Genomic DNA, 14,506 nt, shown 5'->3' with positions numbered 1-14,506 from the left:
AAGTCTAGCCACCCAAAGTATTTCTCGTACTTCTTGTGGAATTCTCCATCTATAGGTATACTCCGATTCTTATTCAAATCATGTACTTCACAATCTTTTCCAAATAATAGGTCCTGAACCAAAAAACTATTAATTTGTAAGCAATATCGAGATAATTTCGATATAGACATTTCGCTGTCGGACTTCCTTACTAGTCGCGGCGGCGAACGTGAGTACCCGTGGCCTGCAAACGGTGCTGCGCGAATGGTCGCCTCGCCCACCGCTTCGCTGTTCGCACCGCCGATCCCCGTGGCCAGGCCGTAACATTTACAATTTCAAAGAAGGGAAATGTACTTTTTGACACATCGACAGCTAAATGTCTAAAATGAAAATAATAATTATTCAATTATTGTACGGTACCTACAACTTTTCTGAAATTTAAAAATCTTTTATATGTAGGTAGAGCAAGGCGGAGTATCTAGTTAAATAAAAAAATAAAAACATTCACGTATTTTTTATTAACATTATAAACAATTATTGGTTGGCTGTCCAAGCTAATAACATGTCATTTTACAAATAGGTACTGCCTACAGTGAACACTTCTGACCAATGTGTTACACTTTTTGTAAGTTTGTCAGGCGATAATGTTAAGAAACATAATTTTAAGCATACATTTTAATTTGCAACATAAGGAACTTGAAAACAGAAATAATTAAATTCTTAAAAATTATGTATTACTCGTATACCCAGCAAAACTGCACGGTCAAATCCAAAGTAAAATCAAGAGAAACCGCGCCATCGGTGTGTTCGATGGCGTAGGTATTAGCGGCATTTACTTATTAAATGGCACTGGCAACCTTATAAGAAAAAAAGATTTTATCTTCATGTTTTTTTACTTTGTTATGTATTTCACTGCCCATGCCGTGCAGTGCACGGTGCAGTTAAAACTGTAGGATTGGCAACAGTTTTTCGGAAACGATCTACAGTCTACAGTTACATCTACAGATTTTCGGAAATTCTCTTAGTTTTCAGTTTAGACCTCGAAATCCACTTTTTTAGTAAGATGTTAGCTTCATTTATTTTATTACAAAACGAAACTAAGAAATTAACTTTCTACCCGCACAATTAAAGATACCTTGTACACGAAGTCAGAAATTAAAAATTGTTATTTCGAGTTCCACGTGACAAAATATGACCGTTTCAAAAAAATCAATAAAAATATGTACGATTTCAACAAAAGTAAAGATGAAATGGAAAATCAAGAAGACTTACAAATTGAAAATAAAATATTCGCTAGTAATAATAACTAACATGCAGGCACTGAAATAGTTGCAACTTTGAGACTTGATTTTGACATTTAATTAGATTAAAATTTTGTTAATTACCTACACGATTTTTCTTGTTTTTAATGCCCTCCTTATAATGTAAGAATTTATTACTATTATTAAATTATACAAAATATATGTTAAGTATGTGTGCGTGTGCCTACGCATACGGGGTATTTCAACAAATATAGAACAGTGTGTTAACAGCAGGCAAGTGTTTCACTCGTGTATCCCTCGTATCTAACAGTGGCGACGAAATACGAACCTACCCCGTTTTGTACAAATTAACAAAAAATGTCCGGTGCAATGTTCGGATTATTATCCAGTTTTGACCACAATCTGCAGTCATGGGAAACGTACAAATGCAGAATTTCTCAGTGGTTCGTAGCTAACGACATTAGCAGAACAAGTGATCCTGCAGGGATAAAAAGACGAGCGATATTGCTGAGCGCACTCACGGACGCCACGTACAAATTAGCGGCGGATCTCGCGGTGCCGAAGACGTTGACCGATGTTCCATATGAAGACATACTCCGACTATTGGACGATCATTTTACTCCCAAGCGTTGTGGTTTCGGCGAACGTTATAAATTTTACGTGGCGGTACAACAAGAAGACGAGACCTACCCTCAATGGGCGGCCAGGTTGCGCGGGCTGACCGGGCATTGTGGGTTTGCCAACGTGGAGGAAGCTCTCAGAGACCGATTCGTTATGGGGATGTTACCAGGACCTGAACGAGAAAAGTTAGTTGCACAGGATCTAACGGCCCTATCGCTGGCTAAGGCGGTTGAAATGGCAGAAAGCGTGCGCAGCGCGCGAGTTGGAGCAACCACTGCAGCAGTACAGGTCGCAACACACGATCAGCTGTTCAAGATGACGCAATCGACGGCGGCAGGCCGGTCGAGGGCGCTTCGGCTGAAGGATGGCGGCAATAAAGTGCAGTGTCAAGTGTGCGGTTATCGTAATCATGATACGTCTCAGTGTCGGTTCGCTAAATTAAAATGCAAAAAGTGCAATGTCACGGGGCACCTACGTAGGATGTGCAAAAAAATTAATTACCTGGAGGCAAATGTGGTGGATGACGGCGATGACGATGGTGAATGTTTTAATATTAGGTCTGTTAAAGGGGAAGCCATGACAGAGACGGTGACGATTTCGGGGGTCGAATTAAAATTCGAAATAGATAGCGGGTCGGCCGTTACTGCGATTTCTGAACAGACATACAGAAAATATTTTAACAATGTACCATTGTCTAAAACAAAAAAACGATTATTTTCATATACGGGTAATAGTATTATTTGTATTGGAGTAGTACAATTACAGGTCAGTTATGCGAATGAATCACATTTACTATATGTTTGCGTCATACGAGACGGAGGCCCGCCAATTCTCGGTCGCGATGTCATTTCTAAGTTTAAGTTAGAATTATTGCCGATACAATATTGTAAACAAGTAGATGAAAACAATATAATTAACGCGTTGCAATCTCGTTATCCTATGGTTTTTTCCGATAAATTAGGTTCGTTTAACAAATTTAAAGTTAAATTACATTTAAAGGAAGATGCAAAACCGGTTTTTATTAGAGCGCGACCATTAGCTTTCGCTTTAAAAGACAAAGTAGATAAGGAAATAGATCGTTTGGTGGCGGCCGGAGTATTAAAACAAGTTGACCACGCGCGGTATGCGTCACCAATCGTACCGGTATTAAAGCGGAATGGTTCCGTACGTATTTGTGCAGATTATTCGACGGGCGTAAACAAACAGTTAGTTGTTGACCAGTACCCTTTGCCGACGATAACTGAACTTTTTACTAGGTTGTATGGTGGACAACAGTTTAGTAAACTGGATTTATCTAGTGCGTACAATCAACTCGTGTTAGATGAGGAATCACAGGAATTAACTTGTATAAATACTCACAGGGGAGTTTACAAGCATACCCGCCTTTGCTTTGGCTTGGCCAGTTCACCGGCTATTTTTCAACGCGCTATCGAATGCGTGCTGGCTGGCGTGCCCGGCACGTTGTGCCTGTTAGACGATATTTTAATAACGGGGAAAAATAAAACTGAACATTTGCTACGATTACATCAAGTACTGCAGAGATTACAAGACGCGGGTTTGACCCTTCAAAGGGAAAAGTGTGAATTTTTCAAGGACGATATTAATTACTTAGGGTATGTAATCAATAAAGATGGCCTTCATAAGTCGCCAGAGAAAATTAGGGCGATGACTGATGCGCCGGTTCCGACTAATGTTAAGCAATTGCAATCATTTTTAGGGTTAATTAATTATTACAGAAGTTTTGTTCCTAATGCGTCTGCAATTTTAAAGCCGTTATATGAGCTTTTAAAAAAAGGAAATAAATGGTACTGGGGACATGAACATGAGGACGCTTTTAACGCGATTAAAAAATGTTTGGCGTCGGATCAAGTATTAGCTCATTTTAATCATAACGCGACCATCATTTTAACTGTCGATGCGTCGCCGTCAGGTCTTTCGGCCATTTTATCTCAGATAGAACCAAACGGGTCTGAGCGACCGGTCTCGTTTGCGTCGCGAACCCTAAATGCTGCTGAGAAACGTTATTCTCAGATCCAAAAGGAAGCCACCGCCATTATTTTTGGAGTTAGGCGTTACCACCAGTACCTATATGGCAGGGCGGTTCCCTTTATCTTACGCACAGACCATAAGCCACTCTTATCGATTTTTGGCCCTTATCGAGGTATACCAGAAGTTTCTGCGAACAGACTTCAGAGATATGCGATGTTTTTAAGTAGCTATAATTATAGAATTGAATATGTTCGTAGCACAGACAACACCGCAGACTTCTTATCGCGCGCCAGCCTAGGAGAGGCGGGGACTGTCGCGGAGGGCAGGGACAGTGTAGATGCTATGATACCCGATTTGGATAGAGCTTCTTATATAAATTTTGTTGTGGAAGGTAATTTACCTGTAACGTTAGTCAAATTACAAGACGAAACAAATAAGGATTTAATTTTACGTAAAGTTATTCTATATGTCTTAAAGGGATGGCCAAAAAAATGGTCTGATGAACGGTTAAAGCCATATCACATGTGTAGGTTGCAATTATCTTATGAAAACGGTTGTCTGATGCGGGGACACAAGGTTGTAATTCCGGAGTCATTACAAAAGGATATTTTATCAGAGTTACATCAGTCTCACTTGGGAATTGTTAAAACTAAAGCTGAAGCACGTTCACGGTTCTGGTTTCCCGGGATCGACGCCGCGCTCGAGCGCATGATAGCTTCGTGTGACGTATGTATTCAAATGCGACCGACTCCAGCACGGGGCCCGATCGCGCATTGGGAACACCCCCCACAACCGTTTTACAGAGTGCACATGGATTTCTTGGGACCGATAAACGGTCAAACCTTTTTGATAATAGTAGATGCTTATACTAAGTGGGTGGAGGTTTACAATATGAAATCCAGTACATCTGCTTCAGCCACGATTGAAAGATTATGTGAGTTTATGTCTAGGTTTGGTATTCCTCATACTTTAGTTAGTGACAATGGTACATCGTTCACATCACATGAGTTTGAAAATTTTTGTACATTGAACGGAATTTCACATTTGAAGTCACCGGCTTATCATCCCGCTAGCAACGGACAGGCTGAAAGCTTCGTCAAAATTATTAAAAAGGGTATAAAAACGACCTTGCTTAGTGGAAGTGGAGCGAGTCTATTTAATAAAAAACTACTAAAATATTTATTTGATTACAGGAATTCCGTACACACTCTGACTGGGGTTTCGCCCGCAGAGCTTGTTTACGGTAGAAAACTCAGAATGCGTCTTGATCAAATTATACCTGAGTCGTCATCGCCCTCATCCACAGCTCTTGCTGATGTCGTTAAACTTAAACAGTGTTCGCAAAATAAGACCAAAGTAAATAAAAAACAAAGTTTTATCAAGGGAGATTTTATTCTATATAAAAAGCATACGGTCAACGGAAAGTTTATTTGGTGCAAAGGCTTCATTGAAAAGACAATTGGGAAGGTGTTGTACTTAGTCAAAGACTGTAAGTCTTCCTTGTTATTTAAAAAACACCAAAATCAACTAATACCTTATAAGGGTACCGATTGCAGTATTCACGAATACAAAGATGTGGATGTAGAACCGGTTTCAAGGAGAGGCAATTTGTCAGCAGAAGAACAATCATCCTCGAATGAAGTGACTCCGATAGACACAGGGGACGAGGAAGAGGACAGGTCTGGGATGGAGGGCAGCTCAGAAAGGGGGGGAGCTACCAATTCTAATGCTTGTGATGATATTAGTTTACCGGTCGAAGTACCTCTCATCACGTCACCGTCGCCGCAGCGGCAAGGTGTCGAGTTAGCAGAAGAGGAGGATGAATTTCTTGAGGCCCTACCAGACCCGTCTGTCGAAGAAGGCTCTGATGGCATACCCGCACGACAAAACGCCAGCAGACCTGAGTTTACATCACGGAATAAACGCAATCGGCCTAGGGTTAACTATAAGCAGTTTTTTTAGTATAAGTTTCTTTTTTAAGTTTAGTATAATCTTTTGTTTTGTTTAGAGTAGTTATGTACATATTATATCTAAGCTAAGGGGAGGAATGTTAAGTATGTGTGCGTGTGCCTACGCATACGGGGTATTTCAACAAATATAGAACAGTGTGTTAACAGCAGGCAAGTGTTTCACTCGTGTATCCCTCGTATCTAACAATATAATATAAAGATAAAGATGTAGATTTACTGTTTTTAATTTGATATTTATAGTTTTCTATAGTTTTTGAAGCATATCTACAGTTTTGCTTTATGCTAGGGTTGGCAACTACAGTCAAAACCGTTTACTGCGACATCGTTTACTACAACATGCCGGTTATAATAACCTAGAACAAAGGTCCCGGCTGAATGCCATATGACCGCCTTATTAAAAATATTGCTTTCTACGACATTGGTAATAACGACATACCTCATAAAACGACCGCATTTAACTAATATTTCGGAGAATTAGATCTGTTAGAACGACCGGCTAAGCTGTATTGTAAACAATTTGAATAGGTATCCACATTTGTCTTCAATGGCTTTTAAAATCAGGAAAGAAAACAATAGGATTTAGTTTAGTGTAGGGTCTTTTCTAATTCTTAGAAACAAAACACGTGCATGCGGTAGTCAAAGCCCACTTCTTCATATCTCTTCAGTTAGTTTGTTACTTATCTATACACAAGACGCACCAAAACTTTGTGGAGTTATTCGTGAAACTTTCAAAATCTCGCAAAGATGCAGAAAACAAATTAATATTGAAGAAAAATCGCGTATTATGTAATTATATTTTTCCAATAATTCCCTATCGATTTGTTTGTACTTGCACGATACACATTAAACATCACCGGTTGTTACGACTATCGGTTTTTACGACTGAATATGAGCAGTCCCTTCGATGTCGTTATAACAGATTTTGACTGTAAATAGGTTTATTTTATCCAATGTCCAATGTCCAATTGTCCACTGCTTGAGCGAGATGCCGCGAGATGCTACCGTGAAGTGCGTAATGACATTTTCGTACTTGTCCCAGAGACGGAGAATATTATTATTCACACTAATCGTTTCTTGTCCCTCAAAATTTCCAACGGTAAATTCTTTACAGAGACCAATGTTGCAAAGCGTCAACTTTAATTTCCAAACGTTAATATTGAAATTTAGCAGTAAATTTACAAAAACACAAACTGAATTTAGTCCCCGACAGGATTTGAACTCGTGATATACATTTCTGTAGACGCTTTCAGAGACCTTGATGGCATTGATCTTGGTGTGAAATCATTAATTTATATCTTTAGAGAAGGAAAAAACATGTCGCAATTTTCTAGAGAAACTGGAGTTCACGTTTAGTTTTTTTTGTTTGCATTCATCCTACCAACGTTTTCATAAAAAATATATTTATTTTACATTATTTTTGTGTTTATTTATATTATTACAGAGAAAAACAGTTATATTCTTGGTATGACGATATCAAGACGAAGAACCTTTGCTGCATCTTCAAAGGTCCTGTAGACCACGACTCATATATATGCCACAAAATGCCCAAAATATGTTTCGAATATGAAGAAAGTGGATTTAAACCGAATAATGACTGTGCCGGCATAATCAACACAATTCAATATAATTTAACTGCATTGTAGATGTATTTGTTTGTTTATCTTTCAAGTCAAAACAAAATGGATTGACATGATATTTTGTAGTGATAGTTTTAGGTCAGGTGTGTGACATGCGCTACGTTTTATGCTTTAAGAAAATAATCACATTACCAAGGGAAAGTTTTATTATCTTAAGAAAAATTTACACTTTTCCTTCACAAGCAAGTAACAGTTAGTTGTGTAATAAAAATTAAACCTACAAATTTACACAATTACTGATGGAATTGGTATAATCTAGGCCTGCATGGGTAAGTGCCATCCTGTTTTTCAACCATGAAGCACTTTTATGCTCTGATGTGAAAAGCAGGCCATTAAACAAATTGATTGAGACCTATATATGAGATTTATACATAAATTAAATTGAGTATTTCACCTCAAGTCTCATGGTGTATGATGGTAGGAATGATTTCCATTAGTTCTGACAGTTACTTAATTAACAACTTAATTTACAAATTACTAAAATATAATAATTTTAAATGAAAAAGAAAAAAATACAGTGAACACACTTCATCTTACATATCTAAATGTATTCATTTTTCATTGCTTAATATAGGTGCTTTGTTTTTAAAGGTATGTTCTAATGAATGTATATTTTCTTTGTAAAACTTAATATAGTCTCAGCAGCTGCTAGAAAATATCCAGTCATCACTCTCATTCTAAAAATTTTGATTAAAATGGGGATGATTGACTGCATTTAATTTTTTTGCTGCTGTTTAAATGTCTAGTTCAACACTAAACCTATAATAACAAAATTTAAACTAACTTAAGTTTATTTTGACTAATGGCTATACTTAATAGATCTATATTTGCGAACACATGATCCTTAGCTGGTGGTATCTTGGTTTCATTATTTGATATCAGTAATGCATGCCAGCCAGATTCTCTTGCACCAATGTAATCCTTCTCAAGATCATCACCGATATGCAAAGATTCACTTGCCTTAGTTATCTCTTTACATCGTAGAAGAGCTTCTTGAAATATTCTACTATCAGGTTTACTAAATCCACAATCATAAGAGGTTAAAATGAAATCAAAATATTTACTTAAGCCTAAATTTTGAAGAATATCGTAAAGACGAGGGTCTGAATTCGAAATCACTCCTATAGCTATCCCCTTCTTTTTTATTATTTGCAGCAATGTATCGCTTCCAGCCGCTACATCCCAACATTTGGAGGTTTTGAAATCATTGATTAAAGTGTTCCCTAAGCTTCTTGTGTCAGCACCCACTGGAAGATGATCTTGTAAAGTTAGCTTGACCACTTGTCGCCACCATTCTTCCCAGAGGATAGAATTCCTTCCAAAATTAGGATGCTGTTCCCACATCATTTTAAAGTTTTCCCTCATCTTATTTTGAGCATCACTTTCGCTTCCCCTGTAACCATATGTACGTGCAATCTTTGTGTAATATTGCGAGGGTACCATTTTGAATTTTAATAGGGTGTTCGTCGCATCGAAAGTGACTAACCTTATACCCTGCAGACACATCTCAAGGGGATTTGACGTCTTTCTTTGGATTCTAACATAAAATGAAAATTAATTAGCAGAATAAGCAACAAAACTAGGGAAAACTAACGATTTATTTTAAATAACTACTACATATTGTGTAGGTACTACTATGTTGATTTAATTTTAAATGATAACTTTTTTCTTTTTTTATCATAGATGTTATAGCCTGGTAAAAAGACGTTTTAGCCATTTATTATTATTTCTTTTTTGGACTTGATTTAGGGATGGCGATCTGAGTTCGTTCAATGGAAAAATAATTTCTTGAAAAAAGATCGATTTTTGTTGACACTAATCATGCATCGAAATTCGCACGACACTAAAAAATCGTAAAAAAAAATTCTGTTTCGAATAGAACAGAGTGAAAGTTAAGTTGGGTTGAACTGAATAATTGTAAAATAAATAAATTAAGATCAATTTATGATTCCAAACATACAATTATGAAAAAAAGTTATATTATTCACCTAGCTGACAAACAAACTAGATGTTGGTTACACCGGTTACACGACTACAGATTTCTTCATCAAAAGACAAAATCAAAAAATCATGTATATAATTTAAATATGTTACAGTTAAAATTGCGATATTTGTACGAGATTGAAAACAAATCGTTTTTTATGAAATAAAAAACAAATTTCTTTTTACCAGTCTAATACAGGTATTTTTTTACATGACTTACTTTAAATGTTTTCTTCTTAAATTAAACAAGTGGTTTCATAACCAAGGAGATAATACTAATTATTAAACATCCATATCAATAAACATGTCAATCTATCAATACATAACAAAACAGTAGATTCAATGTGGCTCTTTGAAGAAAACTATTAAAAATGAACACAGGATAACACAAGAAAAGTAATATAATGTGAATGAGCTATTTTTAGATTAAAAAATTGCTACCGGTTCGTTAGTATCTTAACGAGCTATTTCAACTACACCCGGACCGGTAAGTCATCTTACGGGTTCAACTTGAGAGAATTTCTAACACTGGCCCTAGCAAGTGCAGTGATTCACTAAAACTACCACTGGATCGAAATCGCAACCCCCTAAAAAACCCAATGAGAAACTCGGTGAGTGGTGTCTAAGGGAATTTTTAATCTGTCTGTTTGTTCGCGCACTCCTCCGAAACTATGGTAGTTTTCCAATTACAGCACAAGAGCGCATTGTGCGTCACTGAGTCGCATTAAGCTCTGTAATTGGAAAACTACCATTAAGTACATACAGGTAGTTTTCCAATTACAGAGCATAATGCGACTCAGTGACGCACAATGCCGAATTATGCTGAAGCTTAGTTGAGCATTATGCCGCATAATGATTTTTTTCAGTACAATCGAATGACCTATAAATTTCGTCATTTAAAAATTCACAGTTCTGGCATTTAACAAGATGATAAAAGTAACACAGCTTCAACATCGTGTTACAAGTAATAATAAAGTAATTTACTAATTTTTTTATTAAATAAATTAACTAAATGAATTAACTCGGACTCTTATGTAGCTGTTACGTTCCAAAGAACGTTTCCAAAGAACTAATTAATTAATAATTTTGTTAGGAATGTTATGTATAAAGGAGGAAGTTTTTAAAGATATTTCATTCCTTCGAATCGAATATTTACTCACTGTAGTCTCTTTTCTCTCTTAGTACTATTCCATTAATTTCGTTTTATTTCGCTTTTCGCACATCAAACAAGTTTTAGCCTTTAATAGTGAAAAGATACTGTGTAGACTATGTTTCCTTTGCCTGTTTAATGGACGAAACAAACAAAAACAAATCGACAATAATGTTCATTCAACACATATGACGTGTTTTTAGTGTTTTTTTATTTTATCAATTTCTGTATTTTAATTGATTTTAATCAACTGAATTGAAATTTTAATCAATAAATACATTTCGATTCAAGGAGAGGCAGAAATCTTCAATATGGTTTACGTTACAGGAGGTAAGGTACCTATGATTTAAAATAAATAAATAATTAGGCCACGTCAATGTATCACAACCAATGCCTTATCATCAGGATGTCCTATCTGTTACCCTTTTGCAAATGTGCGACTTAATTAGTAATTTATAAAAAAAAAACTGTTAAGTGAAAAAAAATTAAGTACCGTAGCCTGTAGCAGACAATCCAGTGGCTTATTACAGAAATTACATCTGGACTCATGATTAGTTCTCACAAATTAAAAAAGAAAAATACGTTTTTATTTTGTACTCGTGTTATTTTACCATTTTGCTTTTTTGTCTACATAACTTATAGTTTTCCAACTCCCAGTCCATCCTCTTTTATAACATTTATAATGTTGCTCATGAGCATCTTGATATACAAAGTTTTGCTTGTGCCTTAGCCGTCATAGTAAAAACCAAAGAAGAAAAGTAATATATTTATTAAGTTGCGCCACAAGCAAGCTTAAGGCGTTGGAGCCAATTAAAAAAAAGTTATAATTTACAATACATTTGAAACTACACAGCTGGTATTATCTTACTTGTGGCAGCTATAGACTTTGACCTCCCGTCTCTATGGTTTCAGAGGTTTAAACTTTATTTAATGTGTCTATAGTGCCTCAGAGATCGGTTACCATAGAGTGGGATGGGATTACAATTGTGCATATTAATTATTGACTAATAAATGATTTGATGAATAATCACAAAATTTAAAAATTGTTAAAGATGGGACTATTGTGGAGAAGACTCCTTTCAGTTTCATGGGCTGGTTCTGGGCCTTGCTGAACTTCTTCTCATTGTTGTAAGTATTCTGCAGTAATTATATGTAATTGACATGGTGCTCATTTTAAATAGCTTTCAAAGATAAATCGGCACCACTCTCACCTCATGCTGGCTGCTTCACCTTGTACATGTAAATCAACAATACCAGGAGCATATAAAAGCTGCAGACTAAAACGACTAAACTTTGCTATAGGACACTTACAGCGTTTGACCTGGGGTCAGCCATTGCGTTTTTCGTAAAGAACCCACTTTTCATCACATGTCACATTTCGATCCAATATTCCTTCATTTCTGTATCGATTCAACAAGGCAACACAAGTTTCAAGATTCATTTGAAAAAAGTTTCACTAAAAAATCTCAAGCCATGATGGTTCTATGTCAATTCGAAGTACCTATTACAATAGAACGGCAATCTTATACTTTAACCCCTATTATATTCCTACTCATTAAATAAATGTAGAAAAATCCTGATTTTTATTGCAGGTTCCACACCCTGATAGATTCTAACTATAATAAACATGGCAAAAAATACACAAGGGATTTCAGACCACCAGGAAGTGGGTGAGTAACTCATATTTTTCTACTTATTTTATTTTGAAATTGAACTTTCCTGCTATCTCATATATAATGTATCTGGTAAATGTAATTAATTTCAAATCAAAATCAATTTGAAATTGAATCATTTATTATGCAGTTCCCTGAGCAACAGGTGGAAATTCTCATGGAATCAAATTATTTTGCCAAATTTATTTTTGGCACCATAGCACGACAACTCCTAATTTGTGTTCCCATCGATGTTTAAAAAAATGGTCCATGGAACACGCCAGTTGGGCTTTTCTACTTAACTGACTTTTCTGGCTAAGCTAAGGAAACATCTAATTTTGTAGTAGTCATTAGAAAGGTCAGGGAATGATGAAAAGTGCCCACAGTAAGTTGTTACTACCAGCCATAGCAATCAGCCATGACTAAGATTAAAACGTTATTTACAACTTACAATAACTATGCAAATAATAAACAACATTGCTTTGTTTTAGGCCTCCTAAACCACCAACCAAAAAGTTTGGGGGCTTTGGTCCATCTGGCTCTGGGCCCTCACCACCACCTATGGGAGGCTGCGGCTGTGGTGGATAATGGATGTCTTCAAAGCTGTGATAACATTTCAATATTAACAATACCTTAAAAAAACTAATATTGTTTTATGCATCTCAATGTATGAAAAAAACAACATTTTTTACCTATCTTTATTTAAACATTTGAATTATATACAATTTTAAACAGCAAAATAAAGAAAAAAATATATTATTATAATATGACGTAGTGGAGGCTGATTACGTCAATTTAACGAAATAAATACTTAAGGAGTTCGCCTTTTTATAATTAACTTAATGATTAACTATTATCGTTTCGTTGTTCTATAAAAACATTATGTACAGATTAACAAAAATTGACAGGCACCTAATTATTATTTTTGAAAATAACTCTGAAAACAAAATGTGTATACATATGTATTATATACACTAAGTTAATATTCGGAATACGACAAATTGCGGCCATGTCATAGATTTAAACATTTACATTTAAAGTTGTCATTAAAAAGGAATGAAGGTATATGTAAAGAAAAAAAATCTGTCGACGTGTACCTATTAAAACAAATATTAATGGCGTTGAATTAACTATTTATATAAGTTATATCCTAAAATTATTCATTTGGAACAGATAATTCATTATTTGTAAGTTTTTAATCTCAATAATGTAATGAATAAATGTAAAATTCAAATTTACTTGTATAAAATAAATATATAATTAATCTTAAGCTTCCCATTTTTGTCTTTTGATTCAAAACAAACTACGTTGCATGAAATAACATTCATATTTCCATACTAAATATTAGATATGTTAATATTTTAAATGTGAAAGTACGTCTGTGCTTCTTTCACGCCGAAACGGAGCTTAAGTTTCACATGATTTTTTAAAGTGAGATTATTAGGTCGGCATATTGACATGAACTACCTTTTATCCCGAAAAAAACATATTTTTCTTACGGGAAACTACACCGACACTGTCCTTGGTCTCGCGCGTAATAGCTAGTACTGTTATATACGCGCGTAACAGCTAGTACTATTATATACGCGCGTAACAGCTAGTATTGTTATATACGCGCGTAACAGCTAGTACTGTTATATATACGCGTAACAGCTAGTACTGTTATATATGCGCGACACAGCTAGTACTGTTATATACGCGCGTAACAGCTAGTACTGTTATATACGCGCGTAACAGCTAGTACTGTTATATACGCGCGTAACAGCTAGTACTGTTATATACGCGCGTAACAGCTAGTACTGTTATATATACGCGTAACAGCTAGTACTGTTATATATGCGCGACACAGCTAGTACTGTTATATACGCGCGTAACAGCTAGTACTGTTATATACGCGCGTAACAGCTAGTACTGTTATATACGCGCGTAACAGCTAGTACTGTTATATACGCGCGTAACAGCTAGTACTTTTATATACGCGCGTAACAGCTAGTACTGTTATATACCCGCGTAACAGCTAGTACTGTTATATACGCGCGTAACAGCTAGTACTGTTATATACGCGCGTAACAGCTAGTACTGTTATATACGCGCGTAACAGCTAGTACTGTTATATACGCGCGTAACAGCTAGTACTTTTATATACGCGCGTAACAGCTAGTACTGTTATATACCCGCGTAACAGCTAGTACTGTTATATATGCGAGTATTCGTTAATCCATTTCATTCGAACGTGACCGTTCAAATTTACTTTAATACTAAT

At 35.9% G+C, this 14,506-nt stretch overlaps 2 protein-coding genes and 1 long non-coding RNA gene across 4 annotated transcripts; 2 read left to right on the top strand and 1 right to left on the bottom strand.

Moving 5' to 3' along the window:
• Nucleotides 1–6,186: 6,186 nt before the first annotated feature.
• Nucleotides 6,187–7,469, top strand: LOC119628874 (uncharacterized). Its single transcript, XR_005245000.2, has 2 exons — nt 6,187–7,168; nt 7,263–7,469. It is a non-coding gene; the product is annotated as an uncharacterized LOC119628874 (long non-coding RNA).
• Nucleotides 7,470–7,586: 117 nt separating this feature from the next.
• On the bottom strand, nt 7,587–9,235 carry LOC732936 (haloacid dehalogenase). 2 transcript variants are annotated; one of them, XM_012695962.4, is made up of 2 exons: nt 8,945–9,235; nt 7,587–8,851 (listed from the first exon to the last, which is right to left on the bottom strand). In XM_012695962.4, the coding sequence occupies exons 1-2, from the start codon at nt 8,962–8,964 to the stop codon at nt 8,233–8,235; spliced, it is 639 nt and encodes a 212-aa protein (XP_012551416.1). In that variant the 5' UTR covers nt 8,965–9,235; the 3' UTR covers nt 7,587–8,232.
• A 1,317-nt stretch (nt 9,236–10,552) lies between these two features.
• LOC101742318 (selenoprotein K) lies at nt 10,553–13,518 on the top strand. Its single transcript, XM_004932726.3, has 4 exons — nt 10,553–10,921; nt 11,644–11,719; nt 12,184–12,261; nt 12,735–13,518. The coding sequence occupies exons 1-4, from the start codon at nt 10,903–10,905 to the stop codon at nt 12,829–12,831; spliced, it is 270 nt and encodes an 89-aa protein (XP_004932783.1). The 5' UTR covers nt 10,553–10,902; the 3' UTR covers nt 12,832–13,518.
• Nucleotides 13,519–14,506: the final 988 nt, after the last annotated feature.

Source organism: Bombyx mori, chromosome 1 (assembly GCF_030269925.1).
Source record: "Bombyx mori chromosome 1, ASM3026992v2".
Classification (NCBI taxonomy): domain Eukaryota; kingdom Metazoa; phylum Arthropoda; class Insecta; order Lepidoptera; family Bombycidae; genus Bombyx; species Bombyx mori.
The sequence above is the reverse complement of the archived record's forward strand: the minus strand, read 5'-3'. Positions and strand labels throughout refer to the sequence as shown.